General features: G+C 50.0%; 1 protein-coding gene across 1 annotated transcript in view; it reads left to right on the top strand.

Moving 5' to 3' along the window:
• The window catches only part of Tfe3 (transcription factor binding to IGHM enhancer 3), a 15350-nt gene extending 5549 nt beyond the window's left edge, over window positions 1-9801 (top strand). The window contains exons 3-10 of the mRNA XM_010606335.2: window positions 362-662; window positions 2112-2357; window positions 2496-2600; window positions 5048-5165; window positions 6424-6480; window positions 6658-6733; window positions 7277-7424; window positions 8266-9801. Of these exons, the coding sequence (XP_010604637.1) occupies window positions 362-662; window positions 2112-2357; window positions 2496-2600; window positions 5048-5165; window positions 6424-6480; window positions 6658-6733; window positions 7277-7424; window positions 8266-8709 (1495 nt within the window). The 3' untranslated portion in view covers window positions 8710-9801. The remainder of the gene's footprint in view (window positions 1-361; window positions 663-2111; window positions 2358-2495; window positions 2601-5047; window positions 5166-6423; window positions 6481-6657; window positions 6734-7276; window positions 7425-8265) is intronic.
• The last annotated feature ends 719 nt before the right edge of the window (window positions 9802-10520 follow it).

The raw sequence follows: 10520 nt of genomic DNA, 5'->3' as shown, positions 1-10520 counted from the left end.
GTTCTGCTTTGGCTCACTTTTAACTAGGATGAACCCCTCTTGCAGAGCCATCAATGGCATCTCCGCTTCTTAATGCGAACAGGTTCAAACCTGCACCTCTGCATTAGGACTGAGGGCTTGTGTTCTCCCACCAGACTGCGACCTCTGAGTACTAAGCGTGGGTCTGATCGCCGTGATCTCCCATCACACTGAGACCCCGGAGGGCTGCAACCAGGCCTGGTTCCTGTGTCTCCCCACCGTACTGTGGCCTCTGAAGGCAGAGAACAGGCCTGGCTCCTGTGTCTGCTCCAGCACGCTGTGCCCCTTAGGCTTGGAAAGAGACTTCTAGCTTACCTGTGGCCCCATATTTCCCATTCCACAGCCTCCCAATATCACTGCAGGCCACAGCAGCCCCAGCTACACTCTCTGCATCGTCTTCTGCAGGGGGCTCCAGGACCCCTGCCATGTCGTCATCATCCTCATCGAGGGTCTTGCTGCGGCAACAGCTCATGCGGGCCCAGGCACAAGAGCAGGAGAGGCGTGAGCGTCGGGAACAGGCCGCAGCCACTCCCTTCCCCAGTCCCGCACCTGCCTCTCCCGCCATCTCTGTGGTTGGCGTCGCTGCTGGGGGCCACACGTTGAGCCGTCCGCCACCTGCTCAGGTGCCCAGGGAGGTACTCAAGGTAAGGTGAGGTCCAGAGGCCCTGGGAGTTACTCCTGGTGACTAAGGAGTCGTTCTGGAAGCTGGGGAAGGCCTGGGTTCCTGGTAGCTTTGGGGCAAGGGTCATGACCTTTGTTCATGTCCCATATGTTTAGTATTTTTGAGGTTTGCTTGTGGATTTGTGAGGGTTCTTTGGGATCACTGGGATGTCTTGGTGCACCATACAGGTTCCTGAGTACCTTAGGTGGGCCCAGGCTTTGTAGGAATAAGCTGTGTGTGTGTGTGTGTGTGTGTGTGTGTGTGTGTGTGTGAGAGAGAGAGAGAGAGAGAGAGAGAGAGAGAGGGAGAGAGAGAGAGATACAGTGGACCCTTGACTTACAAACTCAGTTCATGCAAGGACTTCTTGTAACTCAAATTGGTCAGTGAAGGTTCAGGCTCCTCCAGTCTTCAAAGTCTCCAGTGTACAGGTAGATCTCAGTGTCCTTAGACATTGGCCCAGGGTTTCTCAACCCCATATAAGAAAGGATGTTGTCATGTTCCTTCCAGAACTCTTTAAGGGTTAAATCTGTATCTGAGACCATCTGGAAGCACAAGCAGCCAGTATTTGGATTGTAAATCAAGACTTTGTTCCTAAGTTAAAACGAATTCTGGTCCTAACCAAAGTTGTTTGTATGTCAGGCCCCTCGTAACTTGAGGGTTCACTGTATATTAAGAGTTCTTTAGCCATCAAGGTGTGTCAGGAAGCCACGTGTAGTTCCAGGGTCCCTTAGGCAGTGTCAGAGACTAAGAGGAATCTTGGGGACTGTGACAGGGGCTCTACTGTGAAAGACCCTGTTAACTGGGTAAATTTTAGGGGCTTTGAAGGATTTCTGAGAAAGGGAATTTGGGTCCATGAGTAGACTTACCAATACTTTTTATGTTTTTGCTAGGCATGGTGGTGCTCACCTGTGATGCTACCACTCTAGGGGGCTGGGCAGGAGGATCACCTAGGCAGCTAAGGGACTCCAAAAGACTCTGTCTCAAACTGAAAAAAAAATTAAAGGGCTGGGGATGTAACTCAGTGTGAAGGCCCTGGGTTCAAGTCCTTAGTACTGCAAAACATTTAATTTTTAAATGTTATTATTATGGTTTTAGGGGCATTCCACCACCGAGCTATATCCTCAGTCTCCCACTTTGGTTCCCCCTCCCTCACCCCTGGTACGAGGGATTGAACTCAGGACCTAGCGCTTACCCGGCAGGCACAGTGCCATTGAGCTACATCCCCAGCCCTCCACTTTTGTTTTTTGAGAGCATTTCACTAAGTTGCTCAGGCAAGACTTAAATTTGCAGTCCTCCTGCCTCATCCTCCCTCATTTCTGGGATTATAGTCATGTGTCACCACACCCTGCTCACTAGTATTTTTGAGTGATTTTCGAATCACTCAAATCACAAATCAAAACTGTTCCCTTCCCTCACATCCCTCATCCCACAGGTGCAGACCCACCTGGAGAACCCAACACGCTACCATCTGCAGCAAGCACGCCGGCAGCAAGTAAAACAGTACCTGTCCACCACACTTGGGCCCAAACTGGCTTCCCAGGCCCTCACTCCACCACCGGGGCCCACGAGTGCCCAGCCCCTGCCTGCTCCTGAGGCTGCCCATGCCACTGGCCCCACAGGCAGCGCCCCTAACAGCCCCATGGCACTGCTCACCATTGGGTCCAGCTCAGAGAAGGAGGTAAGAGGCTATAGACAACTCTCTGATGCCCTCGTTCCAGTTTTTTGCTAGGCATGTGCTCTACCACTCAGCTAGCTACACCCCCAGCCTCCCCTTCCGGTTCTTCTCACCCTGTACAATGTTTACTTCTTCCCCTAGATTGATGATGTCATTGATGAGATCATTAGTCTGGAGTCCAGTTACAACGATGAGATGCTCAGCTATCTGCCCGGAGGCACCACAGGGCTGCAGCTCCCCAGCACGGTGAGGCCCAGAGATGGGAGGTTGGACTAGAAACAAGGGCATCCTTCTGTCACTAAGACTGGCTGAGACCCTTGCACTGACACAGAGAGGGAAGCCAGGTGGCGAGAGTGGAACATGCCATTGCCTTACACTTCATGCCCTACTGCCTTGAGAGGTGGCCCTTGCAGGCTGATGTGGGGTAAGGAGTTGATGGAAATATTAAGCCGTGTCAGAGTGCTCAGGTTTTGCTGTGGGAAGTACCAAGAGATGGGAATCATGGAACAATTTGAGTGTCCCAACAGACCATGTAGTAACAGAGACATACCACAAGGCTCAAGATATGGTGTGGTATTTTCTTGCAAGTCTTTTGCAGTGAACTAGACCAAGAGGTTAGATCCTTGAAGAGAGACGATAAAACTTTCCAGAGCAAGGGATGTACCATTATAACATTCTGATTCTGAAATATTCCAAGAATCTTATAATTTGCTTTAGAACACATCAATAGTTATAGCTTTGCTTTTCCCCCCTTATCAAGAGGATTGAAACCAGGAATGGTGGTACATATCTGTAATCCTAGCTCTTCTGGAGGCTGAGGCAGGAGGCCAAGGCAGGAGGATTGTAAATTCAAGGGAGGCCAGCCTGAGAAACTTAGCAAGACCCTATCTCCAAAAAGAAAAGAAGGACTGAAACCGGGTGCGGTGGCTTATGTCTGTATATAATCCCAGGACTCTGGAAGGCTGAGGCAGGAAGATGGCAAGGTTGTTTTGTTTTGTTGGTTTTTTTGAGACAATATCTCATTATGTAGTTTAGGCTAGTCTTGAATTCATTGTGTAGCCCAGGCTAACCTTGAATTCACAGCAGTCCTCCTCCCTCAGCCTCCCAAGTGCTAAGTTTATAGGCTATGCGCCACCCAGCAAGGATGGCAAGTTTGAGAATATCCCAGACAGTTTAGGGACTTGGGGAGATCCCGTCTCAAAACTTAAAAAATGAAAAAAGAGCTGGGAATGTAGCTCAGAGCAAAGGCCCTGGATTCAAACTCCAGTACTGGAAACAAAAGGTACCAGTTTGGGGCTGGGGGTGTAACTGAGTGATAGAGTCTTTACCTAGCATTGCAGCACAGCAAAAATAAAGCTAAACAAACTGACGCCATTTTATCAGAAATCTTCATTGCTATGGATATAGCCAAAGATTGGAGATCGGGATCTTCCGTTAGAGTTTGCAGATAGGAACAGGTTTTAAGACATGGCAATTCACCGAGAGGTGGGCCTTGGGTGTACTTAACATATTAGTATGTTGTGCTAGAATAGTGTGAATCAGAGAAAAACACTAAACCAACATAAAAGGACAGCTAGTTGTTTAATAGTTCAACAAGAAATCCTAAAAGATCAGAAGGTGCAGGAACGTGCTAGAGTCAGAACCCTGGTGTGGTGGCAGGAGACCAGGTCTGTGTGGTGGTAGGACTCAGTCACAGTAAGACTGGGGATTAGGTTACAAATCTCTAGAAGGCCAGATTTTGGATGAAATGTTACCATGACAATTTACAAAGGTCTGAGAAGATTGGATTGGAGTGTTCCAAGAATGTTGGATCAGAGTATTGTGCTGGGAGGAGCTAATAGACTGGAATGTCACATCAGAGGTGACAAAACAGGGGTCTTCTAGCATTTCCCCTCAGAGCCAGCCCTGGGGTTTAGGAGAAGGGCTTCAGAGGCCTCCAGGAGACCTGAGGAGCTGGGTGTGGGGGGTGCCTGATGGGCATGTCAGGCAGGCTTAGGTCCCCAGGCCAGGAAGGGAAGGTCCACTTTGCTCTGCCCCTCACCTTGGGTTGTCACCTGAAATTGCTTTTAAAGGAAAAGGAAGCTGGGTGTGGTGGCTCATGCCTGTAATTCCAGCACGCTGGGGACCCAAGGCAGGAGAATCAAAAGTTTGAGCCTAGCCAGGGCAATTTAGTGATTTGCAAGACCCTGTCTCAATATTAAAAAAAAACCTATAATCCCATAATTTAGGAGGCTGAGGCAAGAGGATCACAGTGAATTCAACGCCAGTCTGAACTACATAGCAAGACCCTCTCTCAAAAAACAAAACAAAAAATAAATTTTATAAAAAGGACTGGGATTTTGTTAGGAAATTTTGTGGGGTTTTTTTCCATAAAATTAAAAATAAATAAGGCTACTAGTAGAGGAACAATTGAAATTATTGCAGGAAATAACTATATGCCAATAAATTTGAATACCAAAATTTACAAAAAAAAAAAGGACTGGGGATGTAGCTCTGTAACAAGGCTCTGGTTCAATCCTTAGTACCACAAAAAGGGAAGAAAAAGAAGGAAGGGTTCCCAGGAATCAAACAGTCTTTGTGTTAAAGGGCCCCGTTTTTGGAGGGTGTGTGGAGGGTCAGGAGCATGGTTCTGAAGAGAGACTGAGCCTAGGACCTGTTCCCAACCAATGTTTCTGTGCCCTCACTGCCCCCAGCTGCCTGTGTCAGGGAATCTGCTTGATGTGTACAGTAGTCAGGGTGTGGCTACGCCAGCCATCACTGTCAGCAACTCCTGCCCAGCTGAGCTGCCCAACATCAAACGGGAAATCTCTGGTAAGTGCTAGGGTCTTCATTCCATGCCCCCACCCTGTATCTTTGGCTGAGCAGTATGCCTTCCAGGTGAGCGAATGGACCTGATTCTGGGGGAAGGGGTTTGAACATTTTACAAATGGGCTGGGCAGCTGGATGTAGTGGGCTGTGCCTATAATCCCAGCACTTGGGAGGCTGAGGCAGGAGAATCGCTATGAGTATGAGGCCAGCCTGGACTGCGTAGTGAGTTCAAGACCAGCCTGAACTACATAGTGTGACTGTCTCGATAAAAGAAAAAATGAAACAGGTGCCAGGGATTTAGCTCAGGGATACCGCACCTGCCTCACCAAGTGCAATGTCCTGAGTTCAATCCCTGGTACCAAGAAAGAAAAAAAAAAGGAAATGGGCTGGGGGTGTAGCTCAGAGCTAGAGCACCTACTTAGCATGTTCAAGGCTTGGATTTGACCCCCCAGCATTGCAAAGAAAGAAAAAGAAATGCAGAGTTCCCCCTCTTTATCCATATGGCTCATGGCTTCACAAATAGTAGGACAGGCATTCTTTTAAAAAGTCACTTCCAGCCAAGTGTAGTGGTCCACACCTATAATCTCAGCACTGTGAAGTTGAAGCTGAAGGATCGAAAGTTCAAGCCCATCCTGGGCAGTGACTTGGCAAGACCTTGTCTCAAAATGAAAAAATTAAAAAGGGCTGAGGTTATAGCTCAGTGTGAAGGCCCTGGGTTCAATACTGCAATAATGATGATAATAATATAATAACTAATAAAAATCAAAATTAAATTTAAAAGCCACTTCAATCCCAGCACAGTGATGCACACCTTTTGCTACCCCAGCAATTTGAGAGAATGAGGCAGGAAGATCAGTTAAGCCCAAGGACCCAAGGATTCAGGGCCAGCCTAAGCAACACAGTGATATCCCATCTGTTAAAACAAAACAGGAGGCTGAGGCAGGAGAAGCACAAGTTTGAGCCCAGCCTGGGCAACTTAGTGATTTAGCAAGACCCCATCTCCACATAAAAAAAGGGGGGCCGGGGACTTAGCTCAGTGGTTCCGCCGCCTGCCTTGCAAGCACAAGGACCGGAGTTCGATCCCCGGTACCAAAAATAAATAAATAAATAAAAATAAAAAAAGGTCTGGGGAAGCAGTGAGAAGACCTGGATGCAATTCTTAGTTTTATAAAAAAGAAAAATAGCTATGTCCTCTGCCCCTCTGCATGTGCACTTCCTCATTCCTCTCCTAGCAGCCCTGAACACCCCTGCTCTTTTCCAGAAACCGAGGCAAAGGCCCTTTTGAAGGAACGGCAGAAGAAAGACAATCACAACCTGAGTAAGCCCCAGCATGTATGCGCTTGCCCGTGTGTTGCCCAGCCCACTGCTCTCTCGAGTTCCAGGCCTTTCTCCATATGGGAACCCTCACAACAGCCTACAGCACCCCCGTTTCTCTCTCCCCTCCTTCACTCATTGACCACTATTTCCTGCTCTGTTTCTGCCCTTGCCTCCAAAGTTGAGCGTCGAAGGCGATTCAACATTAACGATAGGATCAAGGAGCTCGGCACCCTCATCCCCAAGTCCAATGACCCGTGAGTCTGGGCCTGGGGGCTGCAGACCACTGGGAGGAGAACCCAAGGAAGCCAATGAGAGATCATACAGGTGTCTGGCTGAATATTCTAGACAGCGGGCATGGCCAGTACAGGGGCACTGAGATGGGAATGCTTTTCCATATTCTAAAAGTAAAATGAGCCAAGTGTGGTAATGTACGCCTATAATCCCAGCACTTGGGAGACTGAGGCAGGAGGATTGCCGTGAGTTCGAGGCCATCCTGGGCTACACAGTGAGACCCTGTCTGAAAACACCAAAAATGAATAAATAAAAGCAGTATGAGGCCAGTATGTAGTGAGATGGATCAGAGGGACACAGGCATGAGAAAAGGCAGAAGGGGCGAGGTTTCTGGGTATGATGGTCATCAGTGGAAGGTTCCAAGCAGAGGGCTTCGTGTAATTACTCCATACCCTTGATGTACCCCCAGGCACATGGTGGGGTGCTCCAGTCTGCCCCGTGCAATCCCCCCTCAGCTCCTGAGAGACTCCAATGGCAGCATTTCCATCTTCCCCTTGGCCCCACAGGGAGATGCGCTGGAACAAGGGTACCATCCTAAAGGCCTCTGTGGATTACATCCGCAAGTTACAGAAGGAGCAGCAGCGATCCAAGGATCTGGAGAGCCGGCAGAGATCCCTGGAGCAAGCAAACCGCAGCCTGCAGCTTCGGATTCAGGTTTGAAAGGAGGAAATGGTGGCAGGGGGGATAGGGGACTTCCTCTCTGGTCATGATTGGCATCCCCCAGCTTCCTAACTGATTTGATAGTGACAGTGACTACAAGTAATTGTCACAACTTTAATAACAATACCAGTGACTATTGACTGATGTACATAGTGTCTGTCTTGTGACCAGAGCTAACTTGTTTGATTTCCACAACACACACATACACACACACACACACACACACACACACACACACACACGCACGCACGCACGTGTGTATGTTTTTTTAAGACAGGGTCTTCTTTCTTTCTTTTTTGCAGTACCAGGGTTTGAACTCAGGACCTTGCACTTTCGAGGGAGGTACAGCACCACTGAGCTAAATCTCAGGCCCTAGATAGGGTCTTGCTACATAGTCCAGGCTGGCCTTGAACTTACTATGTGGCTCCAGTTGACCTGGAACTCATGGCAATCCTCCTGCCTCAGCCTCCCCAGTACTGGGATTGCAGGCATGCGCCACCATACCTGACTCCAAACAACACCCATATTATTATTCTCATTTAGCAGAGCGGAGCCCTGAGGCTCAAAGAGTGTAAGCTACTTGCATAAAATTCCAAAACTAGTGAGTGGCAGAAGCTGAACTGGAAGCAGTCGATGTAGCCTGCCTTGGTTTTTTTGTTTGTTTGTTGGTTTTGGTACCAGGGATTGAACTCAGGTCCTTGAGCCTGCAAGGCCGGCAGCAGAACCACTGAGCTAAATCCCCGGCCCTAGCCTGCCCTGTTTAGGTGGTACACTCCTCTGCCTCTGAGAGACAATAAACCTGTCTTATTTTGTATCCACCCCTTACTTTTTGCAGGAGCTAGAACTGCAGGCCCAGATCCATGGTCTGCCAGTGCCTCCCAATCCAGGCCTACTCTCCCTGGCCACGACTTCAGCCTCCGACAGCCTCAAGCCAGAGCAGCTGGACATTGAGGAGGAGGGCAGGCCGAGCGCAGCAACATTTCACGTAGCGGGGGCACCTGTCCAGAACACTCCTCAGCAGCAGCCCCCAGCACCACCCTCGGATGCCCTTCTGGACCTGCACTTTCCCAGCGACCATCTGGGGGATCTGGGGGACCCCTTCCACCTGGGGCTGGAGGACATTCTAATGGAGGAGGAGGAGGGGGTGGTGGGGGGATTGTCAGGGGGTGCCCTGTCCCCGCTGCGGGCTGCCTCTGATCCTCTGCTCTCTTCGGTATCTCCGGCTGTCTCCAAGGCCAGCAGCCGCCGCAGCAGCTTCAGCATGGAGGAGGAGTCCTGATCAGGCTTCACCCCTCCCCTGGGACTTCCCCACCCAGGAAAGGAGGACTTGTGAGGCTAAGGCTCCACCTTTTCCCACACCCTCCCATGAAACTGCCCTGCCCAGGAATTCTGGGGGAAGAGATGCGATCAAGGCTCCTGCCTGTGGTAGGCAAGGTGGAGGAGTCAGGGGTGGCCCTGCCCCTTCCCCCAAAGGAACTACCCAGTGCAGGTATTTCAGAGAGAGAAGGCAGAAGAAACCTGTGCGATCAGGGGTCATTACCCTGAGGGTCCCACCCTTGGCCAGGTAAGGAAGGGAGACACAGAGTGAGGTCCCACTTCTGTCACCTAAAGAATAGCCTTACCTGGTCTCCTGGGAATAGATACTAGGATGCTGCTCCGTCCTTTTCTTCGGGAACCACCAGTCTAGCCCATCCAGGCACTGGAAGAAGAATCTAGTTCAGTGATAGCTAACCTTGTAGTGCTTTCAGTAATAACAAACAGCCTGCTGCAGCACTTGAGCTGTAGGATCACCACCACTGGTCTAAACATGGGGGTCCCACCCCTGGAGGTTTAAGCCCCGCCTCTTCCCCGTGTCCCTGGGAGCTCAGTCCTGGCCTTCTGGGGATGGAGGGCAGGCCTCACCCCTTACCTAGAAGAGCCAGCACGGGTGTTTCAAGTGTGGAGGAATTAGTAGGATCAGGGCACCCCACTTAGAGACCACCACCCTGCCTCTGGCCCTTAGTGACATCCCACACGAGCATTCTACACTTCAGGGAGGAGCAGTGCTGAAGCTCCCCGCCTTAATCTGGGACCAGCCTGACCAGACCTGGGCAGGCTGTGCACTGACCTTGCTGTCCTAGAAGGGGCAGATCGTGAGCTGTGTAGACTGGCTTCCCAGACCGACATCCAGATTGAGAGTTAGGCTCCCACCCTTGGGCACAGACCTGCCTTGTTCGTTGAGGGACTGTTTGAGACAGTGATAGGGATTAGTGGCGATCCCTCCCAGTCACCCAAAGCCAGTACCCAGTTCAACTTGCAGAACGTGTGAAGGGGATTTCCCAGCCTGGGAAAATGAAGCCCTCTACAAGGCAGAAATTTGGGGGAAGGGTTGCAAATGCATATCGTATCCCCCATTTGTTTATCTGATTTTTTACTGATTTCCCCTTACTCAGAAGCTAGGTCACCCTGAAACTTTGGCCCCCACCCAGCTCTCCATTTCGAGGATCCTCGATTTCAGTTATCAAGAGACACTCCCTGCCCATTCCCACCCCTCATACCACCTACATCCAAGGTCATCAGCTTTGGATTGCTTGGGCCAGGCCCCAAGAACAGTACTGAGGGGTCTGTAGGTTTGTGATTAAAATAAATGCTAGGCGTGTTTGATGCGCTTTTAACTTTGGCAGAGTCTACTGTCCTTGTTTGTTGTTTTTGAGATAGGGTCTCACTATGTACTCCAAGCTGTCCTCCAACTAGCAATCCTGCTCCAGCCTTGCCAGTGCTAGAAGGGAAAAAAGTCACTGAGGAACCTATTGCAGAGGGATGAATAAGGAAGTTTGTACCTGAAGAGGGCCTGGAAGAAAACCAACTGCAAGCAGAAGCAATCAGTCCTTTGGGTGACCTGCCAGAAATATCTCACAGTTGGAGTTGTTCCACCTGATTTATTTCCTGGAGGAATGTTGGTCAGCAAGTGATGCTGGATGCAGTGGTGCACGCCTGTGATCTCAGCAGTCGAGACTGAGGCAGGAGGGTCACCGTGAGTTTGAGGCCAGCCTGGGCTGCATGGTGTATTCAAGCCAGCCTGAACTACATAGCAAGACCTTGCCTCAAAAA

The sequence above is a fragment of the Fukomys damarensis genome, unplaced genomic scaffold (genome assembly GCF_012274545.1).
Source record: "Fukomys damarensis isolate Sample0158 unplaced genomic scaffold, DMR_v1.0_HiC HiC_scaffold_39, whole genome shotgun sequence".
Classification (NCBI taxonomy): Eukaryota; Metazoa; Chordata; class Mammalia; order Rodentia; family Bathyergidae; genus Fukomys; species Fukomys damarensis.
This window is presented reverse-complemented; position numbering and strand designations above follow the sequence as displayed.